The 26,065-nt window shown below is 39.5% G+C and overlaps 6 protein-coding genes across 12 annotated transcripts; 5 read left to right on the top strand and 1 right to left on the bottom strand.

Annotated features, from left to right (window-relative positions):
- Positions 1–301: 301 nt before the first annotated feature.
- On the top strand, positions 302–6,363 carry LOC120012736 (YTH domain-containing protein ECT2-like). Of its 4 annotated transcripts, none has more exons than XM_038864194.1 (9): positions 302–599; positions 753–916; positions 1,764–1,827; positions 1,964–2,108; positions 2,200–2,270; positions 2,384–2,869; positions 3,203–3,721; positions 3,848–4,060; positions 5,372–6,363. In XM_038864194.1, the coding sequence occupies exons 3-9, from the start codon at positions 1,780–1,782 to the stop codon at positions 5,918–5,920; spliced, it is 2,031 nt and encodes a 676-aa protein (XP_038720122.1). In that variant the 5' UTR covers positions 302–599; positions 753–916; positions 1,764–1,779; the 3' UTR covers positions 5,921–6,363. The 4 variants fall into 4 exon arrangements, with proteins under 4 accessions (XP_038720122.1, XP_038720124.1, XP_038720121.1 ...); XM_038864196.1 differs by lacking the exon at positions 753–916 and having other exon boundaries at positions 5,372–5,491; positions 5,589–5,765; XM_038864193.1 differs by lacking the exon at positions 753–916.
- A 175-nt stretch (positions 6,364–6,538) lies between these two features.
- LOC120012737 (hydroxyproline O-galactosyltransferase GALT3) lies at positions 6,539–11,224 on the top strand. 4 transcript variants are annotated; one of them, XM_038864200.1, is made up of 9 exons: positions 6,539–7,045; positions 7,453–7,495; positions 7,608–8,342; positions 9,084–9,319; positions 9,439–9,717; positions 9,846–9,974; positions 10,345–10,521; positions 10,605–10,712; positions 10,792–11,224. In XM_038864200.1, exons 3-9 carry the CDS (start codon positions 7,616–7,618, stop codon positions 10,996–10,998), a joined length of 1,863 nt encoding a protein of 620 aa, XP_038720128.1. In that variant the 5' UTR covers positions 6,539–7,045; positions 7,453–7,495; positions 7,608–7,615; the 3' UTR covers positions 10,999–11,224. The 4 variants fall into 4 exon arrangements, with proteins under 4 accessions (XP_038720128.1, XP_038720127.1, XP_038720126.1 ...); XM_038864199.1 differs by having other exon boundaries at positions 7,404–7,495; XM_038864198.1 differs by having other exon boundaries at positions 7,453–8,342.
- Positions 11,225–11,801: 577 nt separating this feature from the next.
- On the top strand, positions 11,802–14,768 carry LOC120013590 (probable protein phosphatase 2C 13). Its single transcript, XM_038865446.1, has 2 exons — positions 11,802–12,255; positions 13,444–14,768. Exons 1-2 carry the CDS (start codon positions 12,073–12,075, stop codon positions 14,428–14,430), a joined length of 1,170 nt encoding a protein of 389 aa, XP_038721374.1. The 5' UTR covers positions 11,802–12,072; the 3' UTR covers positions 14,431–14,768.
- A 227-nt stretch (positions 14,769–14,995) lies between these two features.
- Positions 14,996–17,930, top strand: LOC120013589 (dihydrolipoyl dehydrogenase 1, mitochondrial-like). Its single transcript, XM_038865445.1, has 2 exons — positions 14,996–15,507; positions 16,365–17,930. Exons 1-2 carry the CDS (start codon positions 15,226–15,228, stop codon positions 17,613–17,615), a joined length of 1,533 nt encoding a protein of 510 aa, XP_038721373.1. The 5' UTR covers positions 14,996–15,225; the 3' UTR covers positions 17,616–17,930.
- A 198-nt stretch (positions 17,931–18,128) lies between these two features.
- LOC120013591 (craniofacial development protein 1) lies at positions 18,129–21,031 on the bottom strand. The gene is made up of 5 exons (XM_038865447.1): positions 20,898–21,031; positions 19,903–20,027; positions 19,583–19,807; positions 19,328–19,510; positions 18,129–18,903 (listed from the first exon to the last, which is right to left on the bottom strand). The coding sequence occupies exons 2-5, from the start codon at positions 20,023–20,025 to the stop codon at positions 18,541–18,543; spliced, it is 894 nt and encodes a 297-aa protein (XP_038721375.1). The 5' UTR covers positions 20,026–20,027; positions 20,898–21,031; the 3' UTR covers positions 18,129–18,540.
- Positions 21,032–21,221: 190 nt separating this feature from the next.
- Positions 21,222–25,631, top strand: LOC120012053 (30S ribosomal protein S1, chloroplastic-like). Its single transcript, XM_038863293.1, has 7 exons — positions 21,222–21,582; positions 22,177–22,452; positions 23,021–23,101; positions 23,711–23,992; positions 24,093–24,203; positions 24,594–24,680; positions 25,229–25,631. The coding sequence occupies exons 1-7, from the start codon at positions 21,271–21,273 to the stop codon at positions 25,355–25,357; spliced, it is 1,278 nt and encodes a 425-aa protein (XP_038719221.1). The 5' UTR covers positions 21,222–21,270; the 3' UTR covers positions 25,358–25,631.
- The last annotated feature ends 434 nt before the right edge of the window (positions 25,632–26,065 follow it).

Below are 26,065 nucleotides of genomic sequence, written 5' to 3'. Positions count from 1 at the left end.
AAAAGGGTTTGTTTATTTGAGGGGGGTGGAAGTGTAAAAAGACACCACAATAACATAAAGAAAAAAGATTTTATTGTAATGTAGTGAATTATCATATTTGGTGCATGATTTGACGAGGGCAAAGATGTCTATGTACCAACCAGATTGGGTAAATGGGAGGGAAAATTATATTTGGGGAATCAATCATAAAAGGAGGGAAAATTTCACCAGTTTACTGTTTTTTACGACGCCGTTTTATGTGGTCCTCGCGATGTATATGAAATAAAATTTGGGCACTTCCGGCATTTCATTCAAGAACCACCCAGAAAACGCTTCGTTTCGCTTCGCTGCGCTGCGCCTCTCTCTCTCTCCTCTCTGGTTCTCTTCCGACCCACACGCCCTAGCTCTTCTTCTCCTCCTACTTTTTCGTCTTCGTCTTTCTAGGGTTGGGTTCTGGTTTTGCCAGCGTGCTTGCCTTGAAGTATGCATGATATATATTAAAATTATATAACGAGGGGAAAAAATTATGTGCCGTAAAACGCTCTCTTCTCTCTTTGAATTCCCAAATCTCTCCCTCGAAGTTACGAGGTTAAGCATGGCCTGAATTTCTCTCTTCTCCGGTAATTTATTATTTTTCTTCTCTTAGCTTCTTTTTGTATTTGCTTTTTTTTTTCCCCTTCTTCTTATTGACTTGTGGTATATCATTACTTTGAATTTTTTTTTTTGACTCTTGGTATGGATAATTATTTGCTAATTGAAGTGTTTCATTGTAGTTCATTTCAGCTCGATTTCTGTGTTTATGAACTTGTTTGGATTTATCGGAGTTAAGTATTTAAGTGGTTCTGATGGGTTTTCTGGGATTGTCGTTGGCGCTGATCCACTGATGTGTAAGCTGTTATCTGGAATGTTTTATGAGCTGTAAGAAGTGATATGAGAGGTAAATTGGTCATAATCTGCTTTGGGTTATATTACATAGATTGATTTGTTTTGTGTCATTGAGCCGCTTAGACCGTGACTGTCGAACCTTGCAGTCTTTAATAGGCCCTTAAGTGAAATATTGAGGATGGCTTGTAATACCGATTTAAATGTTTTCTAGGACTCGATTATGGGTTTCTGATGCTTTCCTTGTGTGCATTTTTCTCAGTTGTGGATCTGATGCCTTCCTTAGGGTAGGGTTGAAGCTTTGAGAATCTCTCTATTCTTCATCGCAAATCTAGGCGTCTCCTTTTTGGGTGAAATTGATACTTACCCTGCCAAACTGATGTTCTGATTCTTTTGTTTATTATCTCAGTAGTGGATGTGTTTTCACCTGTCCGAAATGCCCCATTCATCATTATGTCTATCTTCCTGGACCTTCAGAAGTGTTACTTCTTCTAGGGCGACTTGAATAATCCAGCAGCAGCATAGAAGTTTTTCTTTTTTATTTCGATTTCTTCAGTAGGAAGCTCAAACTAACAATAAATTCTATTATGTATTTTTTTTGAACTTACATTTGTGCAAGTTCATAGTCTATGCTATTGGCTTGATTGATATTATGTCACAGAAGAAGAAAAGGAAATTTTTTATTTTGAAATATGGTAAATTGATTGATTTTTATTATCCTGATACATTCTTTTAAAACCTTGCAAGCTATGAGTGGTGCATTTCACGATGGGCTCTCGATCCATTGATCTCCCCTTTTTTATTTTGAGTAATCCTTTTTCGTTGTGGCAAATCCAAGTTATTTTGAATATTCTATATTGATTTGTAGCGTAACCTTACCTTCTATTCCTGTACTTATTCAGGGGTGGCAGTCCTGGAATGGAAATGTATAATGTTCTCGAACAGGGGAAGATTGAAAACAGTCTGGTACTTGCTTTGTGATTCTTGTATCGTGTTGGTCTATTTGTTTTGTTTGGATGGAGTGTAGCTAAGTTTGTCTGACGTTGACTTATGTTGATCATAGTATGCCACTATGCCCTTTAACTCATCTATTTGTATTCAGATTCAAGGCGTGGAACCAAGCTTTCTTTCGATGAGCTCACTTCTTGAACAAGTTCAAGCCATGTACAATGACAGGAACCCAGACTTTGTTGTTGATCAAGGCTTGTATTATCCTACTGCCACCAACTATGGTTACTACTGTACAGGTAATGTAGAGGCATAATCTTAGACTCTTAGTAGACTCAGGTGTACTTAATGGTTACTCACTTATGTGATATTTTCATTGATTGTGCTCAGGATTTGAATCACCCAGTGAGTGGGAAGGCCATCATAGATTTGGTGTGGATGGTCGTGAAATCCAGTACATGGTGTGTGTTTTCTTTTTGTACTAATTCTAACTCACAAACTTATGCGCCAAAAATTGGAAGATGTTACTTCTAACTTATTAATTCTGGTTTCCATCTCCCATTGTGTGCTACAGGGTGCAGAGACTGAAAACATGTTTTATGTATATTGTCCTCCTGGCTATGGATATGAACAATCCCCATATAATCCCTATAATCCATACATACCTGGTGCCGTGATTGGAGTTGATAACCCATCTTTGGGGGCAGAACAGTATTATACAATTCCTTCTTATCAAAACCCTGTGTCTTCACCTGCTTATGCTCCTGCTGTTGTTCAACCAGATATGGTCCCTGATAGTTCACTGATCCCTTTGTTGGATACTGGTACAACTACATCTATTGTTGATGGACCTAATGGTGATGGTGGGAAGTGTAGTCTTGCTTCAGCATCTTCAACCTTTCCCAGAAACCCTCCTAAGCGTGCTTCAAATCGTACAAATTTCTCAAGTAAGATATCAGAAGGGACAAGGTTTAATGCAGGCCAGAACAAGCAACCAGTAAACCATGGAAGTGTTTCTTCTGGTAGTTCTCCTGCTGTGACCTCATCTCTTGTTCTTCAGGTATGAATGATGTGCTAGGTTAATGATTTGTTTCAAGAGCAAATCTTTCCATTTTTCTTTTGATGGAGTTCTTTGAATATCCTTGTGAATCTTGACTTGTTGTCTTCAGGCAAAGATCTGTTCTTTTTTTTGGGAATTCAGATTCACTTTTCACACTTTGCCCTAATAAGTTGCTTTCACTTTTTTTTTTTGGGTTTTAGTATTATGTTGCTAAAATTTTTGATTTTTGTTTTGAAAATGAACTTATCAGATTTTGGGGAGCATGACTCCAGGTACAGTATATGCCTTCTGGTTCAGTGACTTTTTCTTTAAATTTTTCCCCTTCGTTTGCAGAATAGAAATGCTTCTGGATCCGTTCAGCCAATTGATAACATATTTAGTGGCAGAATTTTATCTCAACATAATCAAACAAAAGTTGCTTCTGAAACAAGTGCTCATGGACAGGCTGCAGTGGATAAACTTAGGGTGAAGGTCCATGTTGGCAGAGCTCTTAATGATGTAAATGTAAGTGCAGATGCATGGGGTGAACAGAACCGAGGTCCTAGAACCAACAGATCAAAAAATCAATTGGCTGTCAAAGCCTATACCACCAAAGCAGGCGATAGCAACTCGGAGGGAAATATCATCATCCACACTGATCGGTACAACATGGATGATTTCCCAGTCGGTTATGTGGATGCAAAGTTTTTTGTAATAAAATCATATAGTGAGGATGATGTACACAAGAGTATTAAATATAATGTTTGGTCCTCGACACCACATGGAAACAAAAAGCTTCAGAGTGCTTATGAAGATGCACAGAAAGTGGCTGCTGGAAAACCTGGAGGCTGTCCCATTTTCTTCTTTTTTTCTGTGAGTACTGCTGGTCAGCTACTAAATATGTTGATATAGAAATTCACGTAGTGAAAATGTAAAACTTTCTGAGTTGAGTAATATCTTTTGTTGTCACATAATGTTAACCCTATGTTCTGGGTGCAGGTAAATGCAAGTGGTCAATTTTGTGGTGTTGCACAGATGACTGGCCCGGTTGACTTTCATAGGGATATGGATTTCTGGCAGCAGGATAAATGGAGTGGAAGCTTTGCTGTCAAGTGGCATATCATTAAAGACATATCAAATACCTACTTTAGGCACATCATATTAGAGAACAATGAGAACAAGCCAGTGACTAATAGCAGGGACACACAAGAGGTATTTGTGTACGTTTGTGCATGTGTACTTGTGTTGTGTGCTTGGGAGTATGTATTGTCATTGTTGTTTGATTGTTACTAGTTCTCATCCATGTTTTAAATGAGATATTGGGACATGTGCGACATATGGGATGTTTGCATGGTATGTGTCTAGTATAATTAGCATAATCGATGAATTCCTGTGAAAATCTTTAGTATGACTTCGGTGCATCTCTAGTAATTAGGTTTGACTAGAGGAAGACATGTCTGTTCTTTTTGTTAAAGTCTTGTCATTTAGACTTGATAACATGCTATGAGATGTCTACTCTGATAATTAAATGTTTTTTTGCTTGTACTTCTTTTTATCCCTCTTTGAAGTTTAATATGTGGCTCAGTGGTAGAGTTGTAGTAGTGAAACTTACCGGTCACAAGTTCAATTCTTGAAAACAATTTTTCTCCACATATTATATGGGTTTAAGGCTTATACTTCCTGTCTGTCCTCAACCCTGCCCACTGCAGGAGCCTTATGTACGAGAATTGTTTACCTTTTTACAGGCGAACATGTGGCCCAGTGGTAGAGTTGCAGGGGTGTAACCTAGAGGTTACAAGTTCAATTCTTGGAAACAGTCTCTCCATATACTATGTGGGGTAAGGTATGCATACAATTGTATGTCCCTGACCCCGCTCATTGCGGTCTTGTGCTGACCTCGTCAACTGTGAAAGCCTAGTGCACGGGAACTATTTACCTTTTTTTTACATTACCTTTATGAAGTTTAATATTTTTTCTGCATCAAATCGTGTTGTCTTTTATGTATTTTACCATTTACAACACCATGAGTGATTCAATAATTGTTTTATGGGTGTTATTGTAATTTATGCATGTGATGTTTCCATTTTTGGCTCTGTATATGAAACATGTGAGATACTGATTGTTATGAATTCATGTGAAATGCACCACAAGTAGAAGACCGAAGCTTGAAATAGTGAAATTGGACGATATCCTAGAAATGGACGAGGACGTTGCCTTTTGGCTGAGCTTACAACAATAGGGTTTTTGCATTGAACCTTGAGTGGTCTCCTAAGGCATACTCTTTGTTATTATTGTTGACAAGCAGAATACTAGTTGAAGACAAAACTATATATGGCCTGGTTTCAGCCAATTATTGCCAGACCCATAGTCACAACTCGCTTCATGTAATGACCATGTGAACTAGTCTGTAGTTTTATTGACATGGGCTTGTAATATTAGTGCTCTCTTTGTTTTTCCTTGGGAACATGCTTGGAAACACCTTCATTTAGTTATTTATTTATGTGCATTGTTTCTGATCTGCAGATACCATATTACCAAGGCTTGGAGATGCTGAAAATATTCAAAAACCATACAGCAAGGACATCTTTACTTGATGACTTCATGTACTATGAGAACCGTCAGAAAATTATGCAGGATGATAAGGTAAGGCTATTAGTTAGAAGCTTTGAGAGGCCATTCGTGGCATCTGCTTTATATCCTTCCTGCAAGCTGAATTGTGTTGAGCTACCTGTGCATGAAGATGAGAAGATTCCTAAGAAAAATGATTCTGACAGCCTGAATGGAAATGAAGATGCGGAGCATAACATTGCGGAAACCAAAGATGATGTTTCGTCTACTTTAAAGATCGGTTCACTCACTATAAATCCTAAGCAGGCCAAGTGTGAAACGTTAGCTGATGTTACTGCTCTTCCAAATACTGCACCTATTAACATTGTGACAGTGGGTTCAATGCCGGTCAGAGTGAATGGATTAGCCCCGTCTTCTGGTTTTCTAACTGTGGGTACGATTCCTCTTGACCGTAGGACCCTACAGCTTGACAAGGGTGATGCTATTGCAAAAAAGGCGCCATAGTACTAACAAGATGGAGGCGTCTGATCAATTGAGATTTCATTTTTGTTGGTGTTGCTGCATGTTTTGGTTAAAGCAAAGGGAGTCATACCCAGTGGTGGTTATAGTTGTACTCATGACCACTTGAAGTATAGTTTCAGTTCAACCTCTATCAATGTTGCCCTCAAGCGAGTCATACTCGGCGGTGGTTATACTCAATTACCAATTGAAGTATTGCTTCAGTTCAGCCTGAGCCTCTATAAATGTTGCCCTCTTTGTGCTTCACTCCTTGTGGTTATTTTGATGCACTTCCCAGTGGTGTTTTGGGGAGGAGATCCCTGTCATTACCGAAATCGAGTGAAAAAAAAAAAAAAAAGAGGATGAAATCTAGAAATCTTATGCATTACATTTAAATGTTTTAAGACTTTTTAAGTTATAAAGGATACTTGTTATTATTTGACCTTATACTTTTAGTGTTGCTTATATGTTGATGCTTCCTGTCTGTCTCTGCAATAATGCATTTTGTTTTTGCTACCATGAGATAAGCTTGGCTACTCTGCAGCTTTTTATTGCCATTTACCATTCTGGGTATTTCTCCTGCAGGGAAGTGGATGTTTTCTTTCTGTCATTAGCCATCTCCCCATACTCTTTCTGTGATTAGGCTCTTCTTATTTTAAGTATGCATATAGGAGAAATCTTATTCCTATGTATGTTCTAACCATACATAATAATAACCTAAAACTTGCAAATATGACTGACTATTTCTTTCAGGCATCCCAACAGTATTAATAATAAATTAAATTTGATAAAAGTGGTTGATTATTTGATAGGTCCGTCCACCCTTTAATAATCTACCACTTTATCAAATTTAATTTATTATTGAAAAAAGAAGACTAGTGGTCCACCTTTTGTCAAATTTCCGACAAAACGTCCCAAAGCAAAGGCCAAAGCTCAAGACCGCCGAAGCCGAAGCCGAACAGGTCACAGGCAGCGAACAAGTTGAGTTCCTGAAATAGTTTCTCTCTTCGTTATGTCTGCTCAAATGTGACTTCTGTTTAACGAAATCTTTGTGTTACTAAGCATATTTGGAGACATCGACTACTTCCCTCTCATCCATCCAACGGCGGGATCCTCGAATTTACTGACTAGGTAAGCATTCTTTTCATAGTGTATCTGCTACTTCTAAGGAGCGCAAAAGGTATTCGTCACTTATGTTTATTTGCTACTAGAGCCTTGCGAGTATCTCAATTCATTTTCCCAACTTAATGGATTCCTTGTTTGGTAATTGGTAGTTCAGAACTGAATACGCAGATGATAAAAATAAATAAATAAAAATAAAAAAAGAGGGAAACTTTGGCTTCATAATTTTTTGGTGTTAAAAGTTTCTTCCCAAAGTTCAAAGAAATATCTTTTTGAGCACTTTCTTGTTTCCCTTTTTTGTTATACTGGATAGGATTTGTTTAGATTCAAAGTTTTCAATTAACTTTCTCTTTAAATTCATTGGCAGTTATTGGATCTAAACTGGGTGCCAACCATGTCCAACTTTTGTTCTGCAGCTTGGGATATAAGCCCAATACCTTCCCACATGCTTATGCACAGGTTAATTCCTTATGACTTGTAAATAGTTGGTCGCATGAATCAATGCAAATGTTCCAAGTGTCATTCTCTTTATTCAAAATGAAGAAGTGGTCTGGTGGTCTGTTCATTGTAGCTCTTGCTATGATCTTAGTCTTCAGCTATTGCCTGATGGGTTCTCGGCCAGTTCCCCCACAAAAGCAGTCTGCAAGTAGTTTCTTTAGAGGTCATGAAGTAAATGATTATTCTACAAAAGAGGCTTCTCGAATGGAAGAGAAGAAATTAGCAAAGTCATCAACAAAGCCACATCTTATACATGTCAAGGGCCTCGATGATCTATATGCTCCCAATAATATATCCGAGGGAGAGTCGAGGGCCTTGCTTGTATGGCCCCACATGCGTTTGCTACTATCCAGGTCCGATTCTTTGCCCGAAACAATGCAAGGGATTAAAGAGGCATCAATGGCATGGAAAGATTTATGTTTATTGCTAGAGAGGGAAAAATTCTCCAAATTAAGCAGCAGTAACAACCCAGATTATACCAACTGCCCATCCTCGGTATATAAACCAGATAGTAGGGAAACATCAAGTACTGGGATTATTCTTGAGCTCCCCTGTGGACTTGTAGATGATTCTTCCATTACAGTGGTTGGCATTCTCAATGGGAACAATGGAAGCTTTCATATTGACCTCGTAGGCTCTCAACTTTCCAAGGAGATGAAGCCCCCTATTATTTTGCATTACAATGTCAGCCTGCCTGGAGATAACATGACACAGGAGGCATTTATTGTTCAGAATACATGGACAAACGAAACTGGATGGAGCATGGGGGAAAGATGTCCTTCCCATAGATCTACAAAAACCACAGAAGGTATTTTTGTAATTGAACTTTTTATAACACTGTATGGACTACATGGAAAGTGTGAGTTATATTTGTGCAGTTTGTCAGATTGCACATTGAGTGACATCAATATCTCACCACTCCTGTTGATGAACATTGAATGTGCATCTTGTAGTTCAAATTCTTTGCTATACAGTGTATTAACAAGGTAATCACTGTAAGATTCCTTCATTTTATCAGTTGAGAACGCTAAGATAATAGACTGTGGGTTATAATGTACTTAACGATGCCATTACTATCTCACTAACTACCATAGAATGGGAGGAAGGATATGTTAGCGTGTAATCAACATCAACATTGAAGTTACATGGTCCTCTGTTTCAGTTCAAGATAATATAGAATAGGTATCATTGAAGTAAAGTTCCTTTTTTCCAAGGAGAAGTTTGCTTTGGAAAAACTATTCTGCTATACTTTGCACAAGTATCTCTCTCGCTCTCTTCTCACACACACACTCACACACTTATTCCAAGAATCCGCTGGTGCATAGCCATTAGCCAAACTTCAAAATCTCAGCACTTCCAGGTTCCGTATTGTTCCTTGTTAGCAGACTCTTTTGTAAAGTATCTCTTGAAGATGAACAAGAGTCTTGTTTGAAAGTCAAGACACTTGCATCTCATGCTATTACTTATTAGTTTTCTAATAATTATTAGATTATATCTGTTGATACTGACCCCAAGCTGTAATGTAACATGTATTTGATTAAAATTGTAGTTGATGGACTTGTTCTTTGCAATGAACAAATCATCAAAAGTACCGGGGAAGAGAATCTAAATGTGACTCATCCTGGCAGTGACACGTCAACCAATTTTTCTGGGGGAAGCGCTCATGCAAGTGCCAATTTCCCTTTTGTTGAAGGGAATCCATTCACTGCTACACTATGGGCTGGTTTAGATGGATTTCATATGACTGTAAATGGGAGGCATGAGACATCTTTTCAATATAGGGAGGTAAGGTACATGTTCACCTCCCTTTAAAGATAAAAATGAGAATCTAGGTTATACTTTGAGATTATGACATTCTAAAAGTAGTCATCCTTCCCATTTGGGATTCAAATCTAAAAATGCAGAAACTTGAGCCCTGGTCAGTTGGCAGCCTTAAAGTGGATGGCGGTGTTGAAGTCTTATCAGCCTTAGCGAAAGGCTTGCCTGTTTCTGAGGATCATGATTTGGTTGTTGATGCTGAGCACCTCAAAGCTCCTCTAGTTTCCAGGAAAAGACTAGTAATGTTGATTGGCGTTTTCTCCACGGGAAATAATTTTGAGCGTCGTATGGCACTGAGACGGTCTTGGATGCAATATGAGGCTGTACGTAGAGGAGATGTTGCTGTTCGATTTTTCATTGGCCTTGTAAGTGAATAACTTCAAACTTGATAGAAATTCTACATCCTTATTATTCTCTCTGCTTCACATTTATGAATTCCCTCTTTTCTTCACAAACTTGTCGTGTAATTAATCCCTGCCATCTCTTCCTGCAGCACAAACACATACAGGTCAATTATGAGCTGTGGAGGGAAGCTCAAGTATATGGAGATATCCAGCTGATGCCTTTTGTTGATTATTATGGCCTCATTGCCTTGAAAACCGTAGCAGTATGCATTCTTGGGGTATGATATGTGCATCCTCAGACTAGACAGTTGATATTACTAGAGGCATCAATGTCGTTTGAAACCTTACCTAAAGGTTTACCCTGTTGAGTGCTCTACCCTTTTCATAGTCAAATGAAGAAAAAAAAAGGGGGCAATTTTTTGCTTTGGAACAAGCCGTACATGTATATTTGGTCATACGGGTTTCCACCTTGTCGTGAAGTTGGATATTCTCACTTCTATTGTTCTTGCTTGAATATGCTTTTCCATTTACTTTCTCTTGAGATAACATTGTAGGATTCATTACTAGATTTCTACGTTAGACGATTCATTTGATTTTCGTCATTACTTTTCTGTTCACTTAGGCCCCCTTTTTTATTTAATATTTCAGACCAAACTCCTCCCTGCTAAATACATTATGAAGACAGATGATGATGCCTTTGTTAGGATTGATGAAGTTCTATCTAGCCTGAAGGGCAAGCCCACTAATGGCCTCCTTTATGGTCTTATATCCTCAGAATCATCTCCCCATAGAGAAAAAGACAGCAAATGGTATATCAGTGCTGAGGTAACCATAATTTCCGCTTAAATCTTATTCGGATGATATTTTATCGACTGCTCATTGTCATGACAGTTGTCTGTTCTGGGCAGGAGTGGCCTCACCCATCATATCCACCATGGGCTCATGGCCCTGGTTATATCATCTCCCGGGACATTGCAAAATTTATTGTCCGTGGCCACCAGGAAAGAGATCTTAAGGTAAGTTTAATCTTGTGCACAATGTAAGTACACACGGCATTTTTGTTGTTTTGGTTTGGTCACTTGGTGTTCTTTTCAGCTTTTCAAGCTAGAGGATGTTGCGGTGGGCATATGGATTGAGCAGTTCAAGAAGAGTGGTAAAGAAGTGCATTATGTGAACGATGAGAAGTTTTACAATGCTGGATGTGAATCAAACTATATTCTGGCTCATTATCAGGGCCCAAGGATGGTCCTGTGCCTTTGGGAGAAGCTACAAAAGGAGCGCAAGCCCATCTGCTGCGAGTGAGTAAATTATTGTCCGACAAATCAAGAGCGTGTGGAATCCCTCTTCCTCGGTTAAAGCCAAGTTTAATTAATGGCTGTTTACATGTAGTTTTATTTATTTGTCGATTATCTTGGACATTCAATCAGGGGGTTGGGTAGCTGCTGCTTTTGCTTTACCCACTTCATTTGTTATCTTATTACGAGTGCGTAACGAATATTCAAAGAAGGAAAAAGGGATTATCATTCAAGACCCAGACCCAGACCCAGACCCACCCAGTATTAGCAGCCGACTTTAACTTATCAGGTAAGCTTCTTCTTCTTCTTCTTCTATGAGTATGGAACCCCTAAGAGGTGTGATTACCTTACACGCGTAGTTTGTGATTTAGTATGCAAGCAAGTCTGACGGATTTACTTAGTATGCAATGATTAAGTTCCTATGGGGACTATGATGGTCTAATCCACCTAAGCAATCATGGTGTGACATGCAAGCCATTCATAATCATTCATCACCAACCATTAACGGTGAAAAAGAATTTAGCATAACAAAGGTACAAAGAAGTGGAGTATACCCATCAAATAAACTCTATATTCATAGTTTTTTTAATGAATGAATGAATTCATCTTATCAACATTTGAAATATTAGACTTTTTGAACCATAATTTGTTAGACAAAAATACAAGCTAGTGCAAAGAAAACCTTACAGAGTGATATAATCGTAAATTTAACCACTTTAAAAAAAAAAAAAAAGAGTCACGTGCTCGCTCCTCTTGTTCCTTGCTGCTGCCGCCTCAACTTAAACGGTTAAACCTAACACGCGTGGGAGGGGGACTCTCACTCTCCGAGTCGGTGCGACACTTGACTCAACTCAACTCTTCGTTTTTCCTTAAAAACCAAACCACTCCCCTCCTATTTACTTATCGACACAAACACGTTCAGAGAAGCACCCAAGAGAACCCTAATTTACCCCCCACCAATTCCTTCGATTTCTAGTTCAATTCTCGCGATCCGTCCGAGAGGATTGAGAAATAACAGGCTCTTTCAATTTTCTGGTGATTACAAACCTACCGAACAAGGATTTTTCTGATCGTTTTGAAGATGATTGTGAGTCAAAAGATCGTTGCGGAGACCGAGATTATCTGTCAACCGACCTTGCCTGCGGCGGTGGTAGATGTACAGTATCGTCTCTGTGTGGCCAAGGAAACTGATTTCCAGGTTGATGTTGCCTCTCCTTCAACCCCAATTTTCGGTTCGACGTCCGCTGAAATCTCGCTCAATTCGGTATGCATTATGCTTTTCCTTGTCGTTCCTCTTCCCTAAGCGTTATCAGTTTTAATCATTAATTCTAACCGAAATTCCATTGCGTACATTGATTTACTTTAATGGGTGCTCGGATTTAAGGCTTTCTTGCCTTATTCTTTCTGTCGTAAACCTTTCTGCCATAATATCTTTGGGAATATAAATTAAATAATCTATGATTTTACTTTCTCCGAATAAAATTATTCATGAGAAGCCACTTATTGGTATTGTCTTGGTTCTTCAAGTTAAGATATAGTTAGTTGTCATATGAGTTAAGACCAATTGATTGTTGGGGTTCAATAGGATTGAATTGTTAGTACTGTCAATTGTAACTCCGTTAAGTTGCTTCTTAACCTTATCTTTTGTCATCATGATTGGATGAAAAAGTTTCTTGATTTTATAGAGGAATCAAACTTTTTTATCATATGGATAGATGTAATTTCTTCTCTCTCATTTTTTTTTTTTTAAATTTCGTTTTCCTATATTTTCTTCTGTCTGAATGTTGAGAATTTTTATTGGAGTAATGTTTTGGGGACTGCAAACCATGTCTAAGCTGATCTTTGCTACTGGTTGCTTCTTCTTATTTTCTGCAAAAGTTTTGGCCGATGTCTTTTTTAATTTTATCTTTGGTTATTTTTTAATATGATTCTTTTCAGTGTAATTACAGGTATAGGTCTGTACTTGTTGATTTATATGGTTAAGTATTTTGATTGACTTCTATGGCCATGGTGGGTTATGGCATGTTTGGATGGAAAATCGTGTTTAGTTCTGTGTTTAAATATCTAAGTAGGTTCATAGGATATTTAGGTATTACTGACTTTAGGTAGATAAACCTAAACCTATGCGATAGCCGATAGGTATACATGGAAAAGGAGACTCTTTATGTTTGCCTTTCGCATATGTTAAGACTAGCATAAGATGAGCTCCAGTATGAAATGTAAAATCTGTATATCAGTGAAATCTGTATGCATTGATGCTTTGTATAATTTGTGTGACCCCAGTTTTTGGGATTCACAACCCTTGTGACTTCTATTCAATCCCTCTCTCTTTCTCTCTCTCCGCCCCTCTCTCTTGGTTGATGTTGTTGACGTTTGCATTCTTGGTTTTGATATCAGTTGGTTTACAGATAATCAGGACATAGACTTACCACTCTTTATCTTTTTTTTATAGGTTGCGAGCTACTCGGATTCCATTCAAGATACCCTTATTGATTCGACAGCTGTGAAGTTTATCCCGAGCATTCGCTCTGGTAGCTATGCTGACATTGGATTGCGAAGTTACATGGAGGACGAGCACATTCGAATTGATGATCTATCTGCTTACCTGGGTTCCCTATGTTTCATGCCGAGTGCTTTCTACGCAGTTTTTGATGGTCATGGAGGGCCTGAAGCAGCTGCTTATGTAAAGAGGAATGCCATGAAATTTTTCTTTGAAGATGCTGATCTTCCAAAGACTTCTGATATTGATGCTGTTTTGTTAGAAGCACTAGTGGATTCCCATCGGAAAGCATTCTTACTTGCAGACCTTGCCTTGGCGGATGAAAGAAGTGTTAGCAGCTCCTGTGGAACGACAGCACTGACTGCTTTAGTACTTGGAAGGCATTTGCTGGTAGCAAATGCTGGTGATTGCCGAGCAGTCCTCTGCAGGAATGGAAAAGCAATTGACATGTCTCAAGATCACCGGCCCTCTTATTTGCCAGAACGAAAGCGAGTTGAAGACTCGGGTGGTTACATTGATGATGAGTACGTTAACGGCTCTCTTGCTGTCACTCGAGCCCTTGGGGACTGGGACTTGAAAATGCCACTTGGGTCTGCATCACCCCTCATCTCTGAACCAGATGTGCGACAGATAATGATAACAGAGGACGATCAATTCCTAATCATTGGCTGTGATGGAATTTGGGATGTGATGTCAAGCCAGCATGCTGTCAGCCTAGTCTGTTGTGCACTAAAGCGACATAATGACCCTGAGCGGTGTGCAAGAGAATTGGTCATGGAAGCAATAGAGCGTCATTCTCCTGATAACCTCACTGCAGTTGTCATCTGCTTTTCTTCCCCAAATCATGCCAAGTCCTCTCCTCAGCGGCAACGGTTGAGGTGCTGTGGCCTCTCTGAGGAGGCCCGGAATAGGTTGAAGAGCTTTTTAGGAGGCAATTGATTATTATTATGTTTTTGATGGAACTAACTTACTATTATTTAACTGGTACATTTACTGGTTAAGATTGTTAACTGTTTAGGCTGTTTCAGATGGTTTAGAAAAAGCAGCCGGCAATTTTGTAGGGATAGAAGTGATCACCGGTGGTAATAATGGTGAGCATTTTGATTTGAATCCATGGGGGTTTAACTCTGAATTGTATTTGAAGAATGATTCCTAGTTTTGTTTGAAGTTTTTGAAATGCCTCATAATTGATGCTTGGGGTAGGAGGGAGGGGATTATTGTAGTCTTGTGTTAGAAATTGAGAGTTGGTTGCAATCCAAATATTTTAATGGACCAAATAAAAACATCATCATCATCATCTTCTTATCAGCAATGGATTGGAAGGCCCCTTCTTTCTCCACCACCCACCTCCACCTGAGCACAAAACAAATAGGGATGATGTTTTGTCTAGAGACCTGTGACTGTGAGGCCCCCGTTTTGTTTCTTGATTTTATTTTTCTAAATTGTGCCGGTGATTGGTGATTTGCATACAAGAGGAAGATAACAACGTCTAGGGTCATTGATCCAAGGATCATGGATCCTTTGAATCAACGCCACAAAGCTCAAGACATCGCATCATTGATCCAAGGATCAACGTCTATGATTGTGATTGAGAGCGAGGGACTATTCAACGGTTGTTTGCGCTAGCCCACCCCTGATTGTCTCTTCCCCGTTTTACTTTAGTCTGAAATAAGACGGAATAAATAAATCAATAACATTCGCCAAGAACTCTTTCAGAGGAAAAAGAGAGAAGAGATGGCCATGGCAAGCTTAGCGAGGAGAAAGGCATATGTTTTCGCTCGAAAAATCTCCAGCTCGCCATCGGATGCTGCACTCAGGTACTCTCTATCGCTTACCAGCTTTTCCAGGGGGTTCGCATCGGGATCTGAGGACAACGACGTCGTCGTCATTGGTGGAGGTCCCGGCGGCTACGTGGCTGCCATTAAGGCGGCTCAGCTCGGTCTCAAGACCACCTGTATCGAGAAGAGAGGGACCCTCGGTGGCACCTGCCTCAACGTCGGATGTATCCCCTCTAAGGTCTGAAAGGACTTAGCTTTTTTTGTTTATTAGGATTGATTTTTCACTTCTTATGTGGAAACTCTTGCAATTTTTTTTTCTTTTAAATTGGTTTCATTTTATTGAATCTAGGGTTTCTTCATAAATCTAATCGTTTCATTGGGAGAGTTGGCGTGACAACGTTGGATTTTTGGGCATATGATAGTTTAGGGCATGTGACTAACTGCTAGGTTAACTAATACATGAGTTTACTTTTCATTCCATGGAGATTGATTTTGTAAAGCCTGTCTACGCTGGCCCTAACTGATACTGCATATCGAAATTCTAGCAGTTGATGAATATTTTTGGTCATGAAGGGTGGTTAAGTGGTTTCAAGAGAATACTCATCAGGTTGATTTATCAACGTAATGATGGAGCTTACTCTAGCCTACCAGCTGTTCATTATTGTGTTAAGTAGGTAAATCAAACAGTCTTTTTCTTTCTTTTCTTTTATTTTTTTTCAGTCAATAAGACGGTCCTTTTGTTATTTTCAAACTTAAATGTCCAAACGATAAGTGTAAATCCGGTTGCTGTAAAAGAAAGAAGTATAAATCCAGTCTGCAACTGTGTTTGGATACTTATAAAGTGCTTGTAAATAAAAATAGGAGCTCTAGCTATTGTGTGTGTGGTGATATTTTCTCAAATTGATTGGCAAACTACATCTCACCTTTGTACGTGGCAGAGGTTGCATGGTTAGCTTCTCAACAGTATGTTAAATGCGTATTTTTCATTTATCCATCAAGTCGTTTTATCGACTCATTTTGAATTTAGTTGTTGGTGGATAGAAAATTGTGCCTAGTATGTGATGTGCTAATTACGCTTATGCTACCTGTGTTTAGGCACTTCTCCATTCATCACACATGTACCATGAGGCCCAGCACTCATTTGCCAGCCATGGGGTGAAGCTCTCTTCTGTTGAAGTTGATTTACCCGCCATGATGGCCCAGAAAGATAAAGCCGTGGGTAATCTCACTCGAGGCATAGAGGGTTTGTTCAAGAAGAACAAAGTAACTTACGTTAAAGGGTATGGAAAGTTTGTGTCTCCCACTGAAGTTTCTGTGGACACCCTGGATGGTGGAAATACTGTTGTTAATGGAAAAAATATCATAGTCGCCACTGGTTCTGATGTCAAATCTTTACCTGGGATCACAATTGATGAAAAGAGAATTGTATCATCAACTGGAGCTTTAGCTTTGTCAGAAATACCAAAGCGACTTGTGGTCATTGGGGCAGGCTACATTGGGCTTGAAATGGGCTCAGTGTGGGGCCGACTTGGTTCCCAAGTCACTGTTGTTGAGTTTGCCTCTGATATTGTCCCAACCATGGATGGTGAAGTCCGCAAGCAATTTCAGCGTATGCTTGAGAAACAAAAGATGAAATTCATGCTCAAGACTAAGGTTGCTGGTGTTGATACTTCGGGAGATGGAGTGAAGTTGACCCTTGAACCAGCATCTGGTGGCGATCAGACTACACTTGAAGCAGATGTTGTTCTTGTCTCTGCTGGTAGAACTCCATTCGCTGCTGGACTTGGTCTGGACAAGATAGGAGTGGAAACTGATAAGATGGGGCGAATTTTAGTTAATGAGAAGTTTGCTACGAATGTGCCTAGTGTATATGCTATTGGGGATGTAATTCCAGGCCCTATGTTAGCTCACAAGGCAGAAGAGGATGGGGTTGCTTGTGTGGAGTTCATAGCTGGTAAGCACGGTCATGTGGACTATGATAAGGTTCCAGGAGTTGTCTATACACACCCTGAGGTAGCATATGTAGGAAAGACTGAGGAGCAGGTGAAGGAGCTTGGTATTGAGTATCGTGTTGGAAAGTTCCCTTTTTTGGCTAATAGTCGGGCCAAGGCAATTGATGATGCTGACGGTATAGTCAAGATAGTGGCTGATAAGGAAACGGATAAAATATTGGGAGTCCATATAATGGCACCCAATGCCGGGGAGCTCATTCATGAAGCCGTGCTGGCCATTAATTATGGTGCAGCAAGTGAAGATATAGCACGGGTTTGCCATGCACATCCTACAATGAGTGAAGCATTGAAGGAGGCTGCCATGGCAACCTATGACAAGCCCATTCACATCTAAAATTCTGGCTATTACTTGGATTCTTGTTTTCATTTTTTTGTTCCAGAATTTTGGATCGACTGAGCAAAAGCTTTTTATGTTTTCCTTTTAGCGTCTTCTTTGGAACAGATGGGAGTGTTTGAAAGGGAAACCTGCTATTCTCAACTCCTGTTACTTATAATCACACCATAACTCCCAGATGTTTTATCGTCTGTGTGTCAATATGCCTAATAATAGTAGAAGAGAATGTTGAACTACTGAGTGTGACATTGAGAGGCATTTTCATTGTATGTTGAACTGTTTTTGCCATTATCATTGCGATGTTTCTTTTACTGAGGAAATGAGATCGGGTGGTAGCTTTCATGCAAGTTAACAATGTTTCCCTAACCTTGTGGACTGTAAATAGCGGTATACTAGATGAATCTCGAGTGTATTGTCCTAGAATAGGGCTCTATTAGTCTCTTCCTCGCCATTAGGTTAATAGCTCCAATTTTTAGAATTGGGAGGTCAATTGCCAGTGAAACTATTCATCCATACGGACCAATGTCTGACAGGATTAATACCAAACGATTCCTCATGCCCATACAGCCGGGCTGCATCAAGTAAATAATGCTAAAGAATAACAAGGGTATACATAATACAATTACAAACAAGGAAAAAAGTGGATCGACTGGACTTCAAGCAGAGAGGACCAAAAGGTACAATTCAGATAATTCTCCTCTGTTACTATGTAGCTGGAATGTACCTCAACCACACGCATACTGAGGACCTTCTCAATCACAACACCGATTCACCAGGCCCCCAGTCGATACCAAAGACTCGTGACGTACTCAAGAATATGCCTACAAGGTTTTTCTTTTCCTTTCTACATTTTCCGGCCTTCCCACTATCTCCATGAATTGAGAGAGCAAATTTCATGGAGGAGCAGTCCAAAACAATCACAAAATCATGGATCCTCCCGCATGTCTGGTCTCCTCCTGCCTTGTTGAGCCAATCGTGCATCTCTCTCCCTCTCAAATTCTCGGACATCCGCTCGTTGCAAGAAGGATACTTTTTCCAGGTACTGGTTTGAGCTCTTCTTGTAAGCGTCTAACTCCTCTTCCACTCCCTTGTTCTCCTTGTATTCTCCCCAATCCTTCTTCGTCTTGTCAAGGACACTGAGCTTTTGTTTCTTCTTAATTTGCTCTAAAACAGCATCAACAGCAGATGGTGCAGGAGCTTTGATCTTTTCAAATGCTTCCTTTGAGTCCTCATCAACAAGCTTCTTGTATTCAATTTCTTGTCCTGCAAAGTCCCGAACCTCTGTAATCTACAAAATAAAAGATGTTAAATAAAATACAATAAACTGCCCACTAATGATCTGGCACACTCATGTAAATACATGGACATCAATGAATCGCATTCACTTTGTAGCTGTTTCCGAAAAATAAAAAAAAATTGTGAGACACAAATGCACTAATCTAGGGACATCCTAACAATCTAAGTGACAAAGGTCAAAACCATCAGTTCTACAACATGTGAGCTGCTCGCCTCAGATGTCGTCAAGCTTGCAGTTACAGAGACATATCTTCAAGAAACAATTCTCACAGCTACTAACTGGAAGAACTCATGACCATGAAGTGATCATCCAAAAAGATGTCCTAACACAAGAGGCCCATAATTTTCAGCAACAAATGTAAACCCAAAAAAGCCAGTGCAAGGTGAGAAAACGTTGAGTGCATTGTGTGGTATACCTCTATTTTACCCCTATTTGATGCAGCAACTGCAGCATCCTTAACTGCTGCAAGAGCAGTAGCAGCAAGTCTCTTGGCCACGTCACTGGTGCCATTCTGCACATCACTTGGTCCCTTCTGCAATGCATCTTGCTCAAGGCTTCTAGCCCTCTTGGGGGCCAGGCCAAGATATGACCTCCAATTCTGTGAAATGATTCCTCAATCATCATATAATAATTCCACTACAAAAGGAAAGAACATACAGAAACTCCTTACATCAGATGGTCTTTCTAAAGTTATATCTGCAGTTGGACCAGTCTTACTTGAAGATGATTTAAGTGTCTTATTCGATACTCCTCTATTCATTTTCTCCCACAAGGCCATAACTTTCTTCTCTTCATCACTGGTGCTATTCTGAATCACACCAGTTCCCTGCCGTTGTCTCTCCTGCCCAGAGGATGTTGCCTCCTTAGGCACCAAGCCCAAATATCTCACCCAATTCTGTGAAAATTGAATGAAAATAAGAAATTGTGTCAAAGAGTAACTTCTAACCAGCTAATTACATCAGTAACAGTAAAAGATAAGTCAACCCTCACATCAGACTTCTTCTCTGAAGTTATATTCACAGTTGAATTACGCTCGTCTACAAAGGGTTTGGCAGTTTTGTTACGTATTTCCTTATTCATTTGCTCCCACAAAGCTTCCACTCGTGCGTTCATAACTGGATAAAAAGGAATAACAAGCCCTTTTAATCATGAACTTGACGAAAATGATAAATATCACAATAAAAGAAGATTCAAAAGAAATTGAAGACTAGAGAATCCTTGATTTTACCAGAACCTTCAGGCTTTGCCTCTAAGCTTAAAATATAAGTAACTTCTTAGTCAGAGTCATGAAAAATTAGTAAAGCATCTAAGAAGCAAGAAATCACGATGATTGAACTTGCAATCCCGGCTAATTCTACCAATAACAAATTAGGATGAGTGTCTCCAACCTATACATATAGCCACACAATCCAATTGCAAGGCCATGCATTTTGGAATCAGCGCATGTGCAATTTAACCGGTAATAGTCTAATATCATGCAGGCAAAGTGCATACCTAAGAAAAGCAGATTACCAACTGCTTTGCTACTAAGAAAATATGAAGGCATCATCTGGCCAACCTTAACTAGAACCTTAAGTTAGAAAAAGGCAAGGAAACAATGATCGGACTGGTTGAGTCTATGTTGTGCCCGTGCAACAAAGTGGATTAAAAAAATTCCATTCAGTATCAAAATTTAATAGCAGCTCCTCTGATTTGAGATTTGTACATGGGCTCTTACGATTCCTCCGGACCCTAACATTCCAAATAAACATATTGAGTAAAAGGGACCCTCATAGAGTAGTTGAATGGCTTGTTCTTATTTTTTTAACACCAAAAACATTGATAAGGCATCGAGGAGGCACAACCCAGAAAAGAATTACAAGGGAAAAAAAAAAAACAGCTATTATTTTGTACAATTGACAATCCAAGACCACCCAAGTAGATTAGAACGAGTATTTTAACAATTGAATGATAAGGCCAAAGAAATAAAAGAACAACAAATTCACCGTCGTCGGGAAAGAGATCGGAAGCGAAACGGATGCGAAAAATGCTATGAAGACTCCGCGTTAGGGCTCCTGACTCGCTGTCGGTATGAGTGCGGGTGAGAGAGGAGTAGTGCTTGGTAAAATCGCTCTACCAAACGGACTCAATCACCCCAAGCCCATATATCAACTTCAACTAAGCCCTGGCCAATATAAAAAGTCAACAACCCAAGGCCCATTATTTTCGTTAAAAGACCAGGCTGATCCATCCGATGCAAATTTTGAAATGGGCCTGCTAGCCCGTGATTAACACTGAGGCCTGTTTTTCTGGACTGTGGAGCGCCTTATCTTTCCGAGTGAGCCATGTCTTCATAGAGCGAGAGAGAGAGAGAGAGAAATGGCTTCTCTGGTGCAGCAGTGGACCGGCGGCCTGAGATGCGCGCCTGTATTATCGACGCCCCTCTCAAGGAACAAGTCGTACTTATATCCAGTGAAGCAATTCCAGAAGCGCAGTGGCGTGATAGTATCGTTGGCGGGAGGAGTGGCCATCGGGAATGCAGAGACCAGAGAGAGGCTCAAGCTCAAGGAACTCTTTCAGGAAGCTAACGAACGTTGCCGCAATGCTCCCATGGAAGGCGTCTCATTCACTCTAGAGGAATTTCAAGAGGCTCTTGATCAATACAACTTCGACTCTGAAATTGGAACCAAGGTTAATTCCACTTCTTTTAGTTCAATTTGATTTTTTAAAAATATTTTTCTACTTTTTATTTTTAGTTTTTAGTTTATGGAGTGTAGATAGTTGGTAAAAAAATTGTGCTTGCTATGGCTAAGTGCCTATGGGCTATGGCCTCTAACAGGAACTGCTGCGACATTTTCTTTACTGTGCCATAAAATGCCGTTTTTGAAATCGGAATCTCTATCCAATAAGGAACTTGATTGGTTTCTTTGTATTTGATTTCTACTTTGAACTCTTTGAAATTGAGAATGTATGATTCATGGTTGTTTTTAGAAATATCTGCAATCTTACTTCGAGGATGGTGATGCACTGATGCCTACTTTGAAGTTCGCATCTTTCAAGAACTGCTTCTTTTGTATTCACAATCTCAGTATTGAGTATATAATTGCATTGTACTTGTGTAGTCCCTCAATAGTGAATGACGAGCTTTTATAAGGATTGCTTGTTGTTTGAAATGCTACCAGGAAAATCAGTTATTCAGCTTGATTATATTTTTTGTTTACAGATGCTTAAACTTTTTGGACAAACGCTTTGACGATGATGATGACGTGTATATGTTGTTTCCAGATCAAGGGAACAGTTTTCTTGACAGATGCTAATGGGGCATTTGTTGATGTTACTGCAAAGTCTTCAGCATATTTGCCAGTCCAGGAGGCATGCATTCACAAAATAAAGCAGGTTGAAGAAGCTGGTATATTTCCTGGTTTGAAAGAAGAGTTTCTAATCATTGGCGAGAATGAGTCTGATGATAGTTTGGTCTTGAGTTTACGGTCCATCCAATATGACATTGCTTGGGAACGCTGCAGGCAGCTTCAAGCTGAAGATGTTGTTGTTAAGGGAAAGGTGGGTTGTTGAACACTACTTACCAAAAATAGGGGTATTGAGCACTATGTTTCTGTTTTCCATTTTATCTTCAGTTATATAGGAAATTAAGTGCCACAGCTAGTCATTTTTTGGTCACACAGAAAGACAGATAGAAGGATCTCTGAAGGGAACAAGATGAACTTGCTTAACTTAAAGTACAGGAGGTTATACACTCTTCTTAATTGGCGTAGTGAAAATTGTGTCAAGACATTTAGATTTTATACACATACTTTTAGGGTCATACCATCTTCGTCTCTTCCTTTTGTTTAAAAGCTATTTTTATTTTCAAAAAAAGTGATAAATTGCTGTGCTGGCATTTTGTATAGTCAGGGGTACCAATTTTATTCTTGTAGGCTAAAGGGATTGCTTATGCCTTCCAGAAGATGTCACCTTCTCTCGAAAGATTTCATTAAGGGTTGAGGATTCTATTTCATTTTCTGATTGCTCATTTCTTTGATTTTTATCTAATTTGACTCCCATGTCAATGTCATTGTGCTATGTGCTGACTGTGGCTGGTTTATTCTCTCTTCTTCTCATATATGTGTAGGTTGTTGGTGGAAACAAGGGTGGAGTGGTTGCTGTCGTAGAGGGCCTTCGAGGATTTGTCCCTTTCTCGCAGATATCATCGGTCGTTCTTTAACCTGCTTTTAAAATGTGCTTCATCCAGCTTTCTTTATGACCATGATTATCTAGAAGAAAAATTTTCTGTCTCTGTTTTTGGTTGTTTGGGAAATGGTTGTCAATGTTACATTGTATCGCAAATCTTGACTTTCTGTGAAGTTGGAACATAAATATTTTGAAGGCTCTCGCATGTAGAGCATCACAAAAATGAAGTTATCGGCACATAATAAATCGTATCCCCCCATGCCATCTTAAATGTAGTTTGACTTGATGGTAAGTGACTTTATTGATTCTTTACTTAAATGGGCATGGCTATTATGCTGACCACAGCCATGCTCGGCAAGAAAATTGCTGCAGCACATTAATTCAAGATTTAATTAATGTGTAATTTGTTAATAGATTTGATCTAATTTAATTACAATGCGTGGTTTGAGAATAGAAATCATAGAGGGGAATCTTTTTCTATTGTCTTCCAGGACAAAAATTTTCCCTACGTTCACTGTTAATGCATTTGAACTCCTTCTCTGTTTTGACAAATTCCAGTTTATCTAGCACCATATACACCTTGTATTTTACAGTTCATCACTTTCTTTCTTTTTTCCTGTTTTCGCAACAGAAAACTACAGCAGAAGAGCTTCTGGATAGAGAGCTTCCATTGAAATTTGTAGAGGTTGACGAGGAGCAGTCTAGGCTTGTCCTCAGTAACCGCAAGGCGATGGCAGATAGCCAGGCACAGCTTGGGATTGGATCAGTGGTTATTGGAACTGTTCAAAGCCTCAAGCAATATGGTGCATTCATTGACATTGGTGGAATCAATGGCCTTCTTCATGTTAGTCAAATCAGTCATGATCGAGTTACAGATATTGCAACAGTTCTTCAACCTGGGGATACTCTCAAGGTTAGTTATGCTTTTGCTAAAAGTTTAAATCCATCCTAAATAATCCAATTTTTGCCATTTCGTAAAGCTTCTAATCCTTTTTTTTTTATTTACGATGTAGGTCATGATACTAAGTCATGATCGTGAGAGAGGTCGAGTGAGTCTTTCAACCAAGAAGTTAGAACCTACGCCAGGAGATATGATTCGGAATCCAAAGCTTGTTTTCGAGAAGGTATCCTGAAATTACTTTTATTCTTGTGCATGGTTGAATATATCCCACTTTTTTTTTTCTCTATTTATTGGAAATTCCAACTTGCATTTGGAAAGTCTATTGTAGCCACTCTTACTGCTAGACCGAGGCAGAGGTGGTTGTATTGGCTGTCAATATGCATGAAACGGTATTCAAGTTGAGGATGTATTATGCTTTCTTTTTGGCAACTCATTTGGGAGCTCTCAGTTTTTGACTAGCTCCTTGTGGGGACAAAAGCAAAGTTAAATGCTCAATTAGGTTTTGCCAGTTGTGTTTATTGTTTCTTGGGATATATTATTGTTCTTTATCTTTATTCTCGGAATAGTTAAGACCAAAGTGAGTTATATGTGTTTATGATTTTTTTTCCTATAGGCTGAGGAGATGGCTCAGACGTTCCGACAGAGAATTGCTCAAGCAGAAGCTTTGGCTCGTGCAGACATGCTTAAGTTTCAGCCTGAGGTGTGTTTTCGGTCATCACTATTAATACTTTTACTAGTCCAGAATTGAGAAAGAACTTATGGAATAGCATAGAATACTATTCCCCAACAGCTCGGTTTGTAGGGCAAGGAAACAATCTCTCTTCACATGCTCACACACCTTTCTACATTGCTAGACATTACGAACCTGACATATATATACACACATGCGCGCGCAAGCACACATACACACCTTTCCATGCTGCTATAGGCATTGCAAATTTTGCCCAATTGAAAAACCGAGCTGTGAGTAATATCTTTTACTGTTTTACGTTCTCCGGATCCAATGCAATTGACCAAGAGTGTAGTATTTCTTAGTTAAATCTGTTTGGGTCCAATTTTGGCAACCCAATGAGTGGGCGACATACCATCAAATTAGTTAATGGTGTGGGTTTGTAAGAACACTTCTACAGTTCTTGCCATTTTTATGTGCTGGCTTAACAATTTGGTGATACTTCTTTTCTCCCCCATTGTCGTCTTACAGGTGTAATTTCCTAGCCTAATGGTGTTACATTTTCTCTAACTGTGCAGAGTGGGTTAACTCTTGACCCTGATGGGGTACTGGGTCCACTGTCTTCTGACCTGCCAGCAGAGGGTTTAGACTTGACCGATATCCCCCCCGCAGAAGATGATACCATAAAAGCATCGTTGGACGACTGATGTCCCCCTGGCTGAATTTGAAATCGGAGAAAAGCATATTCCCCATTTCTCCCACTATCCCAGAAAAACATATTCCACATAGAAGCAATATTTCTTGTCCAGGATGCCTAGCTTTCCCAAGCTTTCCCATGCACATAGATTAAACACGGAGCAGCTGCCAAGCATAACTATTTCCTGCTACAGAAGTAGTCTCACTCTCATGTATGTATACATTCAGAAAGAGATTTCATGTATGGACACTTTATGGTCTAGCTTGTTTCTTTTTGTTACTCTTCTTGCCTTTCTTTAGCTTCTGCTTCAGTTGTGCGACGCCCAAGGATGAAGCAATGAGCTCGGATCTGTGCATGCTTTCATCGATGCCTTCTCACTAATTATTGCTTCTGGCGTGTGGCTAAACAAGTTCATGGCAGTTTTTGCGGCTACAAGAATGAGAAGAACACTGCTAATCAATAATCTCATAAAACACAAAGCGGTGCAGGCGGACACAAGGGAAACCATTTTCGTCGCCGTTCTTCTAGGTTCCACAGTCGGAGGTGATGGATTGTGAGGAGGCCAGTGGGCTGACGATATCATGTCCCAATCCACAATCAGAAGGCCGTGGGCCAATGTTTTTTGGCCAATCCTTAATCAGAGGTGGATCGTGAAGATTCGCCCATAAAGGCATTTACTAGAAATCAGGTCAAAACTGAATGAATATCATATGTACCC

The sequence above is a fragment of the Tripterygium wilfordii genome, chromosome 13, assembly GCF_013401445.1.
Source record: "Tripterygium wilfordii isolate XIE 37 chromosome 13, ASM1340144v1, whole genome shotgun sequence".
NCBI classification, from domain to species: Eukaryota; Viridiplantae; Streptophyta; class Magnoliopsida; order Celastrales; family Celastraceae; genus Tripterygium; species Tripterygium wilfordii.
This window is presented reverse-complemented; position numbering and strand designations above follow the sequence as displayed.